Raw genomic sequence first — 17,353 nt, 5'->3', positions numbered from 1 at the left:
TGGGAATTTCACTATTCCGCCGATCAGGCAGGACAAGGGCAGCCCGGGGCGGGATGAGGACCCCGGAAGTGCTCCGCACGTGTAGCCAGGAGAAGGATGGAGGCGGCAGAATCGAGTCTGCGGGAGATTGGCTGTGAGCAGAACCTGCTGAGCCGGCCGGATGGCTCCGCCAACTTCATGCAGGGTAATGGCTTGTGAAAGGGAGGAGGGGAGTGAGCATGGTGTCCCCACTGACCGGATCCCAGCAGTGAGGACTACAACTCCCCGCTTCCCCATAGATCCCCGGGTTTAAAACGGAGATCTGTATAAACAAATAACAACTACATTCTCATGTAACCTTTTGGTTAAATCCGCTTCCCAACAAACACTGAAGGCTGTAGAGTTTGTTTTATTTAGAAAGCAGCCCCAGCCTGAGTAGAAAAGCTTCTTCTACCAGAATTCTGCAAAGTAGGACCCATGGGCTCTGTGTGGAAGCAGGGGTCTCTCTGCAGAGGTTTGACATACCTTCTTAGAGTCCATTCACACTGCAGCGTGTGCGGTGACAATACATTCACATGCTGTGTTGTGTTTTAGGCTCCATTCATGCCTGATCGCAGGAAGAATCACCACGATTCCAAATCATTGCAAAAACGCTTACTTACTTCTAATGACACCCCAATTGCGCTGCAATTTTGCTGTGTGGCCCAAAAGAAGCTCATGTTCCTTTTTGAGTGACAAGCATTGCGATTGCAACAATCGCGGCAAAATCTTGGCTGGATTGGGGTGCAGCGAATTCTGCCTGCGATCAAGTGTCATAGGAGCCTGAAGGTCTTGTTTACACAGGTGTACTTAAAGCAGTATGAACTGCTTACTATCCAGCCAAAATACGTTTACTGCAGCACGGGTCACATACGTATACAGCTTAAAGTGATTATTAATCCCCCAAAAAGATGTTCACAGATCCTGGTCCCTTAACCACCTCAATACAGGGTACTTACACCCCCTTCCTGCCCAGGCCATTTTTCAGCTTTCAGCGCTGTCACGCTTTGACAATTGCGCGATCATGCTACTCTGTAACCATGTGAAATTTTTATCATTTTCTTTACACAATTAGAGCTGTCTTTTGGTGGTATTTAATCACTCCTGGGTTTTTTATTTATATTTCTTAGTTTCTGTCAGTAAATCTTTCTCCTTCACTTATGGGCGCTAATTAGGTGGCACTGATGAGGAGGCACGAATATGCTACACTTATGGGCACTGATAGGTGGCACTGATAAGCGGCACTGGTGGGCACAGATAGTCGGCAGTGATGGGCAGCAGTGATAGCCAGCACCGGCATCACTAATGGCCACTGATTGCTGGCACTTGTGAGCACTGATTGGCACTCGTGGGCACAGATTTGTTGCAATTGTGGGCCCTTGTTGGCACTGATTACTGGCAGTGGTGGGCACACATTTCTGGCACTGGTCGGCACTTAATTGTAATTAGGGCACTGATGATCAGTGCCCTGATTACATCCCTAGCTGTCCCCTGTGAGGAGATGCCACTGATTGGCTCTCCTCACACTCTGTCAGTGTGAGGTGAGGAGCGCCAATGTTCTCCATGTTTACATGTGACCGGCTGTGATTGGACACAGCCGATCACATGGTTAAAGAGCTGCGGCCATGGCCCTTTACACAGATCGGGGTTGCGCCGTGTCCTAGCAACAGAACGAGAGCCGTGCCGCCCAGACGTCATTTGACAGCCGGCAGGCAGGAAGTGGTTAAAGCAGATTACACAGCACAGTGTTTGTGATGTGTAATCTGCCCCCCTCTAAACTGTAAAAAAAAAAAAAAAAAAAAAAAAACTTCCCTGAACCTGGCACTTCCTGTATCCACTCTCTATACTGACCACAAAAATCAGGGCTGCTCAGCCCTGACCACCGTGGTCAGAGTACGTCCCTCCGTCATACGTATCTGTCCCCCCTGCTCTCTCCCCCCTCCTTCCTGCCTGTCATCTTCCTCTCTGTGTCTGTCTCCACCCCACCCTTCCGCCGCTATTCTTGAAAAAAAAGGTACAATTGTCATGGCAAGCCCCTCTATTAGAGGCTGGTATAGCACATTATGTAAGGAGTTTTCAAAAACAAGCAGTCTAAATACTGAATTTGAGCTATCTTCAGGCCAGTCATATGACTCTCGGCCGCTTTCCAGCTATGAGACAGAGCTTTTGCGGAGGAGACGAGCGGCCACGTGATCTCCCCGGCTGACGTTCCTCGGCTCCTCCCACAGAAGACATCAATCAGAGCTATAAAGTGGCCGTGAGTCACGTGACCGGCCTGAAGACAGCTCAAATTCAGGATTTACAATGCTCGTTTTTTAAAACTACTTACATAGTGTGCTATGCCAGCCTCTAATAGAGGGTCTGGCATAGTTTTATTTTAATGGGTTAACAAACCCTTTAATGGAACGCCGCTCCCGCGACTGCTGTGTCCAGCAAACACCCCCTCACTGCCTACTCATCCCCCTCTGAATAGTGATCCACCGTGGATCTCTCTTCAGAGGGCTACTGTTATTGTAAATGAGCACTTACCATTACAAATTTGTCTGAGGAAAAAAAAGTCCATCCCTCTCCTTATATTTTCCTCATCGCTACATTTGAATGCGATTTGACCGCACTAGTACACTGAAAACCAGGGCACCGATTATCGGTACAGTCCCAAGAGTGCCCATCAGTGCAATAGTGCAATATCAGTGAAAGAGAAAAATTTCCTGTTTGCAAAATTTTATAACAAACTATGAAAAAAATTTTTTTTTTCAAAATTTTTTGTTTTTATTTGTTTAGCAAAAAAATACACAGTGGTGATTAAATACAACCAAATTTTTTGTGTGAAAATTATGATAAAAGCTTGGGTACAGTGTTGCATGACAGCGCCATTGTCATTAAAAGTGCAACAGTGCTGAAATGTGGCCTGGGCAGGAAGGGGGTAAAAGTGGTTAATGGCACGCCGATCCCGCGACCGCTGTGTCCAGCCAACACCCCCTCATTGCCTACTCATGATCCTCTGAATGGCGATACACCATGGATCTCTCTTCAGAGGGCTACTGCTAGTGTAAATGGGCACTTACAGTTAAAAATTTGTTTGAAAAAAATATTTCCACCCCGCTCCTTAAAATGTTCTTATCGCTACATTTGAACATGAATGTCGATTTGACCCCACTAACCATTAGCAAGTTGAGTAACTGTTCCTCAAAACAACATTTTTTAAATGAAATTCTACTAGGCAATGGCCAACTTTAGGGCCAGAGCTTTTCAATGAGCAGGTGGCTTATTTGAATGCAGAACTGTAGGTCTGGCTCAGCAGGGGGTGGGGGTTGCAGAAGGATCACTTCTTCCACTCGAAGAACAAGGATCCCACTTTGCAGCTGATGGAAAGAGACAGACATTTCTTAGGCTGCAGCAGCTATTAGAAATTAAACAAACTGTAAGATATTGAACACCTTTTGTTTTGATGCACCTGGAATGTATTTTGCTGATTTTAACCACTTGCCTACAGGGCACTTTTACCCCCTTCCTGCCCAGGCCAATTTTCAGCTTTCAGCACATTCACAGTTTGACAATTGCGCAGTCATGCAACACTGTACCAATATGTCATTTTTAGCATTTTTTCCACACAAATAGAGCTTTCTTTTGGTGGTGTTTAATCACCACTGGGTTTCTTTCTATTTTGTGCTAAAAAGACTGAATATTGTGGAAAAAAACTAAGCTTTTTTCATAGTTATAAAATTTTGCAAACGGGTAATTTTTCTCATGCAAATGAGGCGAAACAAATGTCAATGTAAAAAAAGAGACAAATAATTCCACAGTAGCGCACTAATTAAACTACAAATCTCTTAGCATTGTGAAATGATCAACATAAAACACCCATACAAAATGAAAAGTGTCCATATGGCATATCCAAAATATGCATATGCTCCAACATATGCAAATCAAGATGGTAATACAGTTCAATTTAAAGTGATAAAAAGATAGTGAAACAAGATCTCATTGATCCAACAAAATCCTTCACCAAAGTGATGTATGCCAACTCCACTCCCTGAAGAATAAAGCTCACCAGATGCTGTTGCCATTCACTCTTGTGTCTGGCAAATATCGCCAATAGTGTAAAAACACCTTAAGGTAATCGGTTTATTAAAAGTAATGCACTTACATCATAAAGGATTCAAAATCTCCTTATTAAAATTCCAAACATCCCAGGTGACTCGGTGTTGCGAATGGAATTTAGAACGGAAACATTTCCAACACTCAGTACAGGAATACTCTTTCTCACCCGTATGAGATTTTTTATGAGCATTAAATCTGCATTTATAATGAAAACACTTCCCGCACTCAGTACAGGAAAACCTCTTCTCTGTTGGAAGGACGGCACCGTCCCTCGCAGTCTGAGGTTCCCCAGGATAAGAGGAGTACGATGGTGCTTCCTTCGTGCATGTGGAGTCACCGTCTCAGTGTTGCCATGCAGCCACACACTGACGCGTTTCATCACTTTCGACTTCGTCACAGGGGCACCCCTGATGTGAGTGCATTACTTTTATTAAACCAATTACCTTAACCACTTCCCACCCAGCCTATAGCAGAATGGTGGCCGGGCGGTGGTTCTGTTATCCTGACTGGGCGTCATATGATATCCAGCAGGATAAAATGCTGGCACGCGCAGCGCGGTGATCGGTGGTGCTGTTTGCCACTCTGACACACTGCATCTCCGATCATAGTAAGGAGCCTCTGACGGAGGCTCCTTACCACGTGATCAGCTTTGTCCAATCGCAGAGTGAACCAGGAAGTGCCGGTAAATGGCTTTCCTCGGTTCGCGCTGACAAGGAGAGCCTCCCTGTCAGAGGGAGGGTCTGCGCCGATAATTGGTATATTACTTATCAACACAGCCCCATCAGATGTGCCACAAACAATGCCCATCAGCTGCCAGTCAGTGCCCACAACAGTGCCTGTCACAGTGCATATCATTGCCCATCAATAATACCTGTCAGTACCTCATCATCAGTGCTGCCCATCAGTGCCATCTATTAATGTCCATCGGTTCCGCCTGTCAGTGCCCATCAGTTCCTCATGTCAATGCCCATGAGTTCCGCCTGTCAGTGCCACTTATCAGTGCCGCCTATCGGTGCCCATCAATTCTACATATCGGTGCCAACTCATCAGTGCCTGTCAGTGAAGGAGAAAACAAAATTTTATAACAGATATAATTTGTTTAGCAAAAAATAAAAACCCCAGAGGTGATCAAATACCACCAAAAGAAAGCTCTACTTGTGGGAAGAAAATGATAAAAATGTAGTTTGGGTACAGAGTTACGTGATCGCACAATTGTCATTCAAAGTGTGACAACGCTGAAAATTGTCCTGGGCAGGAAAGTGCCCGATATTGAAGTGGTTAAGGTGTTTTTACACTATTGGAGGCTCTGTCTCGATTTCTATCCCTACATGCGGAGAGTGTCTTTATTGATCTGGATGGAGATTGGCGTGTATAAGTGGCTTTTCAATAACCTCTAATAAGGCGATATTTGCCAGACACGAGAGTGAATGACAACAGCATCTGATGAGCTTTATAAGGGAGTGGAGTTGGCACACATCACTTTGGTGAAGGATTTTGGTGGATCAACGAGATTTTGTTTCACTATCTTTTTATCACTTTAAGTTGGACTGTATTACCATATTGATTTGCATATGTTGGAGCATATATATATTTTTTCGATATGCCCTATGGTCACTTTTTTTATTATGTATGGATGTTTATGTTGATCATTTCACAATGCTAACATTTAGGAGATTTGTAGATTAATAAGTGCGCTACTGTGGAATTATGTCTCTTTTTTTTACATTGACAATTGTTTCACCTCATTTGCGTGTTTATTGCATATTAAGTGGCAGCACAAACAGGTGTTTTTCATTAGCGCAGTGCGCACACATATTGGTAATTTTTCTCCTTCACTGATAGTCGGCACTGATGGTCACGGATTGGCAGCACTGGTGGGCACTGTTGGGGCTGCCCTGATTATCATCGTAAATGCCCCTTTTACACAAGCTGGTTACTGATTCTCTTCTTCTCAATGCTGTCAGCATGAGGAAAGGATTGGTGATTAATGGCTTGTGTTTACATTGTGATCAGCTGTGATTGGACACAGCTGATCAAGTAGTAAATGGCTGCTGTGATTAGCTCTTTACCCCAATCTGTGATCAACTGTGTACTAAGGACACAGCAATCACAGAGCGCGATCACAGGAGGATGTCATGAACTAGCTGACTGTGCTGTAGACGTCATTCGGCTATAGTGTGGTAGGGAAGTGGTTAAACTGAAGCTCCAACAGGGCTTTACTATGAGCCAGAGAACAGGTGCTTTAAATGATTCGGTAGGCCAGGCTCCTGATCTTGCCTAACTGTGATTGGCTGCATGGTACTGACATCAATTTGCCCTACTGACATGTCCCATTGGCTGTTGACTCTGTGCGGTCAATGAGAGCTCAGTCACAGTTCTGGGGGTGCTGATGGAGTGTGCCCCACAACAAGACAGTGATGCATATATGCAGTGGCTTGGTGTTTAGGCCCTGCCGCCACATATAGACATATTGCTGATGGTTAAAATGGTTGTAAGGGCAGAAGGTTTTTACCTTTGTGCACAGAATGCATGAAGGTATAAAAACCTCTGTGCAGTATCCCCACCAGCCTGCTCTTAGGTTGCATTCACACCTGAACATAGCATTTTGCTGGCTTTTTTAAATGAGATTTTTTTTTTTTAATTTTGAGCGTTTTTAGAAGTGTACGGTATTACAAGTATTTTACAGCTTCAAGCGTTTTTGTTTAGCCAATAGAAAGATCCAGGGGGAGGAGAGGTGGAGGAGATTAGGGGTGGAGAGCTACTGTTTGAGCAGAAAACACGCTCATAAAACAGACCAGACACAGCCGAGGACTGATCAGCGTGCTAACCTGCTGCCGGTACCATGTAATCGCTGTGACCAATCACAGCAAATCGCATGACAATGTAAACAATAAATGGCTTTTGTTCATGCCATTTATTGTATACAATTGTGTTGCTAGCTGTGATTGGACAGTATGTAAAAAAAAATTGCGATAACACGTTGTAATTGGCTGAACAGTGCTGACATCTCCAGGAGTCCGTCCTACCAACTCCCGATTGTCAGTAGTTGACTGTGAGCTGCCAGTTCTTGTGGAGCAAAGCCTATGCAGCGGTTGGATGGTAAGGCCCACCCTCTATAACACTGCATTTATGTGTACAGTTGTGCTAAACGTGCAAAGGAGCATGGTGTAGTTTTTGTATGATGAAAACTCTTGTGGTGTAATGCTATAGACTAAATTTGAACTTAAAGCGGTTGTATAGTCAAAAAAAAAAAAACCTGTAAGGCAGAGGCATAATGAGCTAGTATGCACCGCATACTAGCTCATTCTGAAATACTTACATTAGAACGAAGCCCCTGCACCGTCTTCCGGTCACCGCAGAGGAAGCTGACGTTTTGCCTCTGCGATTCTTCCGAGAATCCGTCATTCTTCCGTCACTCATGCACATGTGCGTGGGAGCCCTCCATTCCGGCAAGCTCCAGCATGATACGCCAGGCCTTTGCCGGACCTTCACTGCATGCGTCGCTGTCGTCAGTGGCTGCATGCAAGGGAAATATCTCCTAAACGGTACAGGTTTAGGTGATATTCATTTTACCTACAGGTAAGCCTTATTTTAGGCTTGCCTGTATGTAAAAATGTGCTAAAGGGGTATACAGCCCCTTTAAACAATATTAAAGGGTTGCATGTGCATGCACTGTTCTGTTATTATAATCACCCTTATATGTTTTTGCACCTCAAGCTCTTTTTGGCAATTTCAGGTTCTTATAACTCTTTGAACGTATGTGTTGTGCATGCGTACCAGCTGCTGGATACAATAGCCAGCAGGGGAGAGCCTTTCATCCACGCTGTTTAGCAATTGGAGAAATCTATATGTGTATGCCTAAAGCCTAAATTTGCCACCTTGCCTAGAAATCTTTTTTTTTTTTTAATATCATTGGCAAGAAGGCATATTTTAGGTAGAGCTTTGTAAAGCCAGGCCACTGCTCTATTTCGTAAAAAAATTGAGGTAGGAAGGTAAGACAGGAAGTGGTGGACTAACCAGTGCCTTGTAGGGTGAGGGTCGGCAACATGTCAATTATGATCTACCTGTTGACCACAGGCCTTGCCAACCTAGTGCTTTCCCCCAGTGCTGTAGAGTGGCTTAGGCACACGTTCTGCCAATCCTGAGCTGCAGAGACAGCCCCTGGTTCTTGCATACCTAGGACTGTGGGGCAGGGAAAGCCTGTGCAAAAGCTTGGGTGAGTTCTTCCCCTGAGTGTAGTGCACTCACCCCACTTGTCCTCTTTTCCGATCCATCCCAGGCGGTTGTGGGATGAATGACAGAGGAGGGCTGGCAAGAATCAGAACATGCAGATTTGTAATGGTGGCTTCCTTGCACCACTTTGCATTAGGAAACAACTTCTGTGCCCTCTTGACACTCCAGTACCTTTCCCTCCTAACCCCCCCCCCATTCCTGATCCCCCAATACTGTGCCCTCCTGCCCCCCCCCCCCCCCCAAATACCATACCTTCCTGACCCCCCCCTGCACTCTTCCCTTTTGATCCCCCTGCACTCTTCCCTTTTGATCCCCCTGCACTCTTCCCTTTTGATCCCCCTGCACTCTTCCCTTTTGATCCCCCTGCACTCTTCCCTTTTGATCCCCCTGCACTCTTCCCTCTTGATCCCCCTGCACTCTTCCCTCTTGATCCCCCTGCACTCTTCCCTCTTGATCCCCCTGCACTCTTCCCTCTTGATCCCCCTGCACTCTTCCCTCTTGATCCCCCTGCACTCTTCCCTCTTGATCCCCCTGCACTCTTCCCTCTTGATCCCCCTGCACTCTGACCTTCCTGCACCATGCTCTACTGATCCTCCTGTAGAAAAGAAAGAATCTGACAAAGTAGATTAAGAGAGTGTGCCACATCCCATATACCTAAAAGAAAACATGGATTCCCCTATGGCGGGATTTTGAAGGCACTACCATACAAATCAATAGAGATCTAAACAGCCAAATATTAGAAATTATTGAAAGGTTTTTGTTTGGCCATAAGCTTTTGGTAAAGCCATAGATGTTCTGTATCATTGGCACTGGCCAATCTGGATGTGGGTGGTGAGGATACAGAGCTCATATACCATATAATATCATTTCATTCATTTATGTATTTTACAGGAGATACCTCAGTCCTGGCTGGAGTCTATGGACCGGTAGAAATTAAAATCAGCAGAGAGTTGCATGATAAATCCACCATTGAGGTGATGGTTAGACCCAAGGTGGGTTTACCTGGTAAGTACTCATTTTTTCTGAGCATATCTATTAGTTTTTTTGCCTGTATCTTAATTTTTGCCTTTTTGCCTTTTGCCTTTTTTTGCCTGTATCTTAATTTTTCGCTGACCACCTCCCGCTTAACATCCCTTGATTGAAACATCCAAGGAGATGGACAGCAGAAGATTCGTCCCTCCATGTTGTATAATGTGGATTAAGAATTTTGTTTGTTGTTCATTCAGCCAGTTTGTTGGCAGCTTTGTACATTTGCTAGCCAAGGGGGCACAGTACAGTGTTTTCATGGTCTTGCTTAGGCAGACATTACATGGTGTGAATATGTTTGCAGAGCAATTGTCTTCTCCTGGGGGGGGAACCCCGCTATAGCCGCTAGCGATGATCGTAAGATAATCTGGTTGTACCCAAGTTGATCGATCAATCAGCTTGGTACATTCAGCCTGCCCATCAACAGTTTGAATCTGGGCCTGTGCAGCAAGATCCAAACTGTGTATGGTCGGCCTTACTATTCTTAAAGTGATGGCAGAAAACAAATACTCCTGCGCACAAGTGGGCCAACCAGGTGGGTTACAGTTCGTAGTGGACAACGCCTCAGGCCTTGCTGCCCTCAAGGATAGGGGTATCCTGACAGTCAAAGGAGAAATAGAAAAAAGAGGGTGCACCAACCTTGTGCATTATCCTTGGATATATTTTATATATACTGTTTTGGGTCCTTACTGTTGTAAATCTGGGATGGCTATGAAATGATTGTCCAATGTTACTGTATAACTATTTATGGGATGAAATTCCGGACCACCAGGTTTGCCCAACTTTTGCTGTTTCTGACCTTTGTCTTTTGGTTACTTTTATCGTATCTGTTTGGTCTATGCACTGACAGAGGGAGATCTTTTGACAATTCACTGTGAGTACTGATGTCTGTAACATTATCTGCATTGTTCTATGGGCACCCAGCTAATTGATTATATAGGTGTGCATGTCCCCTTATGTCAATTGGGCGTCACCACTTTTGCCGAGTACTGCCCACAATTTGTGGGCGGGACCTCTGTACTCCTCTTAGAGGTGCCTCATTAGTGCACACTCTTGTATGCGTGTTTAATGTGTGTGTGTGTATATATATATATATATATATATATATATATATGTGTGTAACTGTGTGTATGTATATATGTATGTGTATATATATATATATATATATATATATATATATATATATATATATATATATATATATATATATATGAAGCTGAAGGAGACAACGCTGCTGGGCTCTGAAGAAGAAGGTATTCCTTCGAAACTCGTCAGCCGGCAGTGGCCCTTAAAATCTTCTCCATTACCATCTGGAGTCTTTTGTCGTGAGACTGATGGCCATCATCTGAAGGCTATTTATATTGTGGTTTTCTTTCACATGTTTGTGAGTAGTTTTTAATTTTACTTTTTTATTAAAATATATCCAAGGATAATGCAAAGGTTGGTGCGCCCTCTTTTTTGCTATTTCTCATTATTCTTAAAGTGACCCTGTCATTATAGCAAAGTTTTCAAGGCAAGCTAAGCTAAACAGGTAAGAGAGGAAACCTTCGCTCTCCTGCCTTCCATCACAGTTCCATTTAATGGATATCTTCTGAAAACTGACACTTCTGGGAGTGTTGATCTCCTCAGTTGCTCATTGCTCTGACTAGTTCCTCCTCTTGACGTTCGTGCCACCACTGTACCTTGTAGTGATGTGAAGGTCAGCAGGAGGAATGCATGAGGGCTGCGGGGAACCAAGGAGCTCAACACTTACAGTAGTGTCAATTTCTAAGTTGACTTCAATGTGCAATTTTTCAGGAACAGAGAAGCATTGGTGCTGTAGGAGAGGTACATATTACCATTCCTATTTTACTGTTACATGTAAAGTCTTACCTGCTGTAGGAGCTGCCACCACAAAATGATTCTTGTTACCTTTATTTAAAGTGGTTATTTTTCCAGCATGCCGGAAATGCTAACTGTCACATTTGCATGTGCTCTCAACCAACCTGTCAAACCATCAAATGGCTGGTGTCATAACTGATCACACCGCAGTTGCAAATCAAAAGTCCAAGATGGCAGCTTCCTTGAAAAGGATGGGACGGTTTAGTTCCACTTTAAGTTGAGGAAATTTGGGGGTTAGTAGCACAGTAGAACAGATTTTGGAGAGAGGCTCATAGGAAGCTTTTCTGGCTGGTATCATTATTAGCAGACATTTTGCAGTGTCTGTACTTTATGCAGATCTTTTATTGCCTATTCAAGGCAAAGTGACAGTCGCTTAAAAGCTCACCCTTGACCCGCCTATACTTTTGTTTGCATAACTGCCACTTTGTTGCTCGGTCTGAGCCCTTGTAAAATTCCTGTGTCTTCTGGGTATATGATCTCCTCTCAGCATGCAGTCCTTAGGTCTGAGCGGTGAGTCAGGCCTGAATAGTGTTACACAAAGGAGGGGATGAGAGTCTCACACTCGTGTATGCTCCAGTACAAAGTTCAATCAGGTTTAGTACTCTGCAATCCAGTGGGGTAGTGGAACAGCAGACAAGTGCAGGGAACATGAGTATCCGTGGGCCAACAGACACACAGTTTGCATTCTGTCATCAGTCTTGAAATCAAGGACCAGAGATGCCTCATGGTTGGTCACACATTTCAGAGCACCTTGGATGCTCTGTCTTGCAAATGTCAGACGGTATATGTAGTTGAGAGCTTGATCTTACCTTCTGTGCCTCACTATTGGCCCATAAGTTAGACTGGAGGCCTTACTGACCAGAGAGGAGGTGCAGGTATGGAGCCCAGTGCTTGACTCATAGCCACTATGCCCTGTGAGTCGGCATGGCTGTGTCAAACATTTCACAGAGTCTGCCTTCTGAACTACAGAGGTTTTGAGAGGAGGAGTTTCAGGAGGCGGAGTCAGTACAGGAATCACTGCTTCAGACAGCAATGTACCATGGGTTATGTAGTCCTTAGAAATTATAGAGAAACGGCAAAGCATGCAGGGAATCCAGAAAGCTGCGGATAGAGATGGCCAACAGATAGCAATCGCAGCATGAAAAGAGATTTTTCAAGTGAGCTTGCACTGATCGGCCATAACTTTATGAATATTGACAAGTTAAGTGAATTACATTTGATTGAAAATATTGAAAATAAAACCTGCGCCAACAAACAAAGGAAAAAAATGGAAATAAAGATGACCGATAGAGCTGCTCCCCTTAAAGTATACACATTCTAACTTTAGTAATAATGAACAGAAGTGAGGGGGCGCTAGTGATGTGAATATAATTGATTCAACAATAACATATAATAGACAATCAATTTCATAAACAATAGTAAGTGCACCGTGCTCAGTATTATTATGATCGAGTGATAAACCAATCCTTTGTGAAGTCCATAAGTTATTTAGTGGTAGATTTTCAAAGTGACATAAAAATTATGACACCTTCACCATATGGCAGTATACAGTTGTGCTCATAAGTTTACATACCCTGGCAGAATTTATGATTTCTTTGTCATTTTTCAGAGAATATGAATGATAACACAAAAACTTTTCTTTCACTCATGGTTAGTGTTTGGCTGAAGCCATTTATTATCAATCAATTGTGTTTACTCTTTTTAAATCATAATGGCAACAGAAACTACCCAAATGACCCTGATCAAAAGTTTATATACCCAGTTCTTAATACTGTGTATTGCCCCCTTTAACATCAATGGCAGCTTGAAGTCTTTTGGTGGTATTTGTGGATGAAGCTCTTTATCTTCTCAGATGGTAAAGCTGCCCATTCCTCTTGGCAAAAAGCCTCCAGTTCCTGTAAATTCTTCGGCTGTCTTGAATGAACTGCACGTTTGAGATCTCCCCAGAGTGGCTCCAATGATATTGAGGTCAGGAGACTGAGATGGCCACTCCAGAACCTTCACTTTATTCTGCTGTAGCCAATGACAGGGCGACTTGGCCTTTTGTGTTTTTGATCATTGTCATGTTGGAATGTCCAAGTACGTCCCATGCGCAGCTTCCTGGCTAATGAATGTAAATGTTCCTCCAGTATTTTTTGATAACATACTGCATTTTTCTTGCTATCATTTTTGACTAAATTTCCTGTGCTTTTGTAGCTCACACATCCCCAAAACATCCGCAATCCACCTCTGTGTTTCACAGTAGGAATGGTGTACCTTTCATCATAGGCCTTGTTTACTCCTCTCCAAATGTAGGGTTTATGGTTGTGGCCAAAAAGCTCAATTTTGGTCTTATCACTCCAAATGACTTGTGCCAGAAGGTTTGAAGCTTGCCTCTGTACTGTTTGGCGTATTGTAAATGGGATACTTTGTGGTAGTAATGGCTTTCTTCTGGTGACTCGACCATGCGGCCCATCTTTCAAGTGCCTCCTTGATGTGCATCTTGAAACAACCACACCACATGTTTTCAGAGAGTCCTGTATTTCACCTGAAGTTATTTGTGGGTTTTTCTGTGCATCATAAACAATTTTCCTGGCAGTTGTGGCTGAAATTTTAGTTGGTCTACCTGACCGTGGTTTGGTTTCAACAGAACCCCTAATTTTCCACTTCTTGATTAGAGTTTGAACACTGCTGATTGGCATTCTCAATTCCTTGGATATCTTTTTATATCCCTTTCCTGTTTTATACAGTTCAACTAACTTTTCCAGCAGATCCTTTGACAATTCTTTTGCTTTCCCCATGACTCAGAATCCAGAAACGTCAGTGCAGCACTGGATGAAAGATGCAAGGGTCTGTCAGGAGTCCAGAAACTCATTGAACTTTTATACACACATGCTAATTATAAGCAAACAGATCACAGGTGAGGATGGTTACCTTTACTAGCCATTCAAACCCCTTTGTGTCATGTTATTAGGCCAAAATCACCAGGGTTATTATGATTTAAAAAGAGTAAACACAGTTTATGGATGATAAATGGCTTCAGCCAACCACTAACCATGAGTGAAAGAAATGTTTTTGTGTTGTTATTCATATTCTCTGAAAAATGGCCAAGAAATCATAAATTCTGCCAGGGCATGTAAACTTATGAGCACAACTGTATCTGCAGAATATACTCTATGTGCTTGATAAATATTTCCTACTCACCAGACGAATATGACCTCTTTAATTAAAAAGGTCGTCAAGCAGCGCTTTAGTGGGTGGAGTCTTTAGACTTGCTTTAACAATGGAGATAACAGGAGACTTTGTTTATATCGACCTCTCCTCCATGATACCCCTCAAAAAAAAAGGGAAGGCAGGATCCATAGCGTAAAATTTTTTAATAATGAATAAAAACAAGTAACAAAATGCTTGCTTCTCACGGCACTCGGAATAGCCCACATGTATCACTAAGCAGGAACCATCACCACCCAGCTCACGTTTGTGGGTCTGCATGCGATCCACTGCCGTGGTTAGGATAAAACCGGAAGTTCGGGACCCAGAAGTATCACTAGTGCCTCCTCACTTCTGTTCATAACATATGATTATCTCTTTATAATGGAATCTGAAAGTTGGTGGGATATACAGTGGGGCAAAAAAGTATTTAGTCAGCCACCAATTGTTCAAGTTCTCCCACTTAAAAAGATGAGAGAGGTCTGTAATTGTCATCATAGGTATACCTCAACTATGAGAGACAAAATGTGGAAACAAATCCAGACAATCACATTGTCTGATTTTTGAAAGAATTTATTTGCAAATTATGGTGGAAAATAAGTATTAGGTCAATATCAAAAGTTCATCTCAATACTTTGTTATATATCCTTTGTTGGCAATGACAGAGGTCAAACGTTTTCTGTAAGTCTTCACAAGGCTGTCACACACTGTTGCTGGTATGTTGGCCCATTCCTCCATGCAGATCTCCTCTAGAGCAGTGATGTTTTGGGGCTGTTGCTGGGCAACACGGACTTTCAACTCCCTCCAAAAGATTTCTATGAGGTTGAGATCTGGAGACCTTGAAATGATTGAAATGCTTCTTACGAAACCACTCCTTCGTTGCCTGGGGGGTGTGTTTGGGATCATTGTCATGCTGAAAGACCCAGCCACATTTCATATTCAATGCCCTTGCTGATGGGAGGAGGTTTGCACTCAAAATCTCACAACACATAGCCCAATTCATTCTTTCATGTACACGGATCAGTCGTCCTGTTCCCTTTGCAGAGAAACAGCCCCAAAGCATGATGTTGCCACCCCCATGCTTCACAGTAGGTATGGTGTTCTTTGGTTGCAACTCGGCATTCTCTCTCCTCCAAACAGTTGTGTTTCTACCAAACAGTTCTACTTTGGTTTGACATTCTCCCAATCCTCTTCTGGATCATCCAAATGCTCTCTAGCAAACCTCAGACGGGCCCAGACATGTACTGGCTTAAGCAGGGGGACACGTCTGGCATGGCAGGATCTGAGTCTCTGGCGGCGTAGTGTGTTACTGATGGTAGCCTTTGTTACATTGGTCCCAGCTCTCTTCAGGTCATTCACTAGGTCCCCCCGTGTGGTTCTGGGATTTTTGCTCACCGTTCTTGTGATCATTTTGACCCCACGGGGTGAAATCCTGCGTGGAGCCCCAGATCGAGGGAAATTATCAGTGGTCTTGTATGTCTTTCATTTTCTAATTATTGCTCCCACAGTTGATTTCTTCACACCAAGCTGCTTGCCTATTGCAGATTCAGTCTTCCCAGCCTGGTGCAGGTCTACAATTTTGTTTCTGGTGTCCTTCGGCAGCTTATTGGTCTTCACCATAGTGGAGTTTGGAGTGTGACTGTTTGAGGTTGTGGACAGGTGTCTTTTATACTGATAACAAGTTCAAATAGGTGCCATTAATACAGGTAATGAGTGGAGGACAGAGGAGCCTCTTAAAGAAGAAGATACAGGTCTGTGAGAACCAGAAATCTTGCTTGTTTGTAGGAGACCAAATACTTATTTTCCACCATAATTTGCAAATAAATTCTTTCAAAAATCGGACAATGTGATTGTCTGGATTTGTTTCCACATTTTGTCTCTCATAGTTGAGGTATACCTATGATTACAATTACAGGCCTCTCTCATCTTTTTAAGTGGTGGCTTGGTGGCACAATTGGTGGCTGACTAGATACTTTTTTGTCCCACTGTATTAGGCAGCAAGTGAACATGTTCTTAAAGTTGGTGTGTTGAAAGCAGAAAAAATGGGCATCACATATTGTTTTGTATGGGTCTGTGTAGTTGCATACTGGTCAGGGTGCCCATGCTGACCCTTGTCCACAGCCAGTAGCTAGTACAATGGGCACGTGAACATCGGAGCAGGACCACAGAGCAATGGACGAAGGTGGTCTGGTCTGATGAATCATGTTTTCTTTTACATTATGTGGATGGCCGAGTGCATGTGCATCACTTACCTGGGGAAGAGATGGCACCAGGATGGGAAGAAGGCAAGCCGACGGGGGCAGTGTGATGCTTTGGGCAATGTTCTGCTTGGAAACCTTGGTTCTGCCATTCATTTGGATGTTACTTTGACACATATCACCTACCTAAACATTGTTGGTGATCAAGTACACCCCTTCATGGAAACAGTATTTCCTGATAGCCCTGGCCTCTTTCAGGAGGATAATGCACTCTATTACACTGCAGAAATGTTCAAGAATGGTTTGGGGATACAAGAATGAGCTTGAGGTGTGGCCTTCAAATTCTCAATCCAATCAAGCATCTGTGGGATGTCCTGTAAAAAGAAAGAGGCCCCACCTCAGAACTTACAGGACTTAAAGCGGAGCTCCACCGAAAAGTTTTGCTTCCTCTCCGCCTCCACTGCCACATTTGGCACCTTTTGGGGCGAGGTCCCCCAGAAGTTCACCCTTCCCCTGCCATTGGGCCATTCACACAGCGCAGCAGGGAACCGGTTGTGAAGCCGCAGGGCTTCACTGCCAGTTTCCCTTACAATGAATGGCGGCAGCAGCACCTGAGAGCCGATTGAAAAATCAGCTCTGGTGCCGACATCGCCTGGGGTCTGGACAGGTAAGTGTCCTAATATTAAAAGTCAGCAGCTACAGCATTT

General features: G+C 43.8%; 1 protein-coding gene across 1 annotated transcript in view; it reads left to right on the top strand.

The window, feature by feature from the left end:
• The first annotated feature begins 26 nt into the window (after nt 1-26).
• Nucleotides 27-17,353, top strand: part of EXOSC5 (exosome component 5) — a 47,306-nt gene continuing 29,979 nt past the window's right edge. Inside the window, exons 1-2 of the mRNA XM_073598675.1 lie at nt 27-184; nt 9,244-9,357. Of these exons, the coding sequence (XP_073454776.1) occupies nt 97-184; nt 9,244-9,357 (202 nt within the window). The 5' untranslated portion in view covers nt 27-96. The remainder of the gene's footprint in view (nt 185-9,243; nt 9,358-17,353) is intronic.

This window comes from Aquarana catesbeiana, linkage group LG09 (assembly GCF_042186555.1).
Source record: "Aquarana catesbeiana isolate 2022-GZ linkage group LG09, ASM4218655v1, whole genome shotgun sequence".
NCBI lineage: Eukaryota > Metazoa > Chordata > Amphibia > Anura > Ranidae > Aquarana > Aquarana catesbeiana.
Note: the sequence above shows the minus strand (reverse complement) of the source record. Positions and strands in the feature narration are given on the sequence as shown.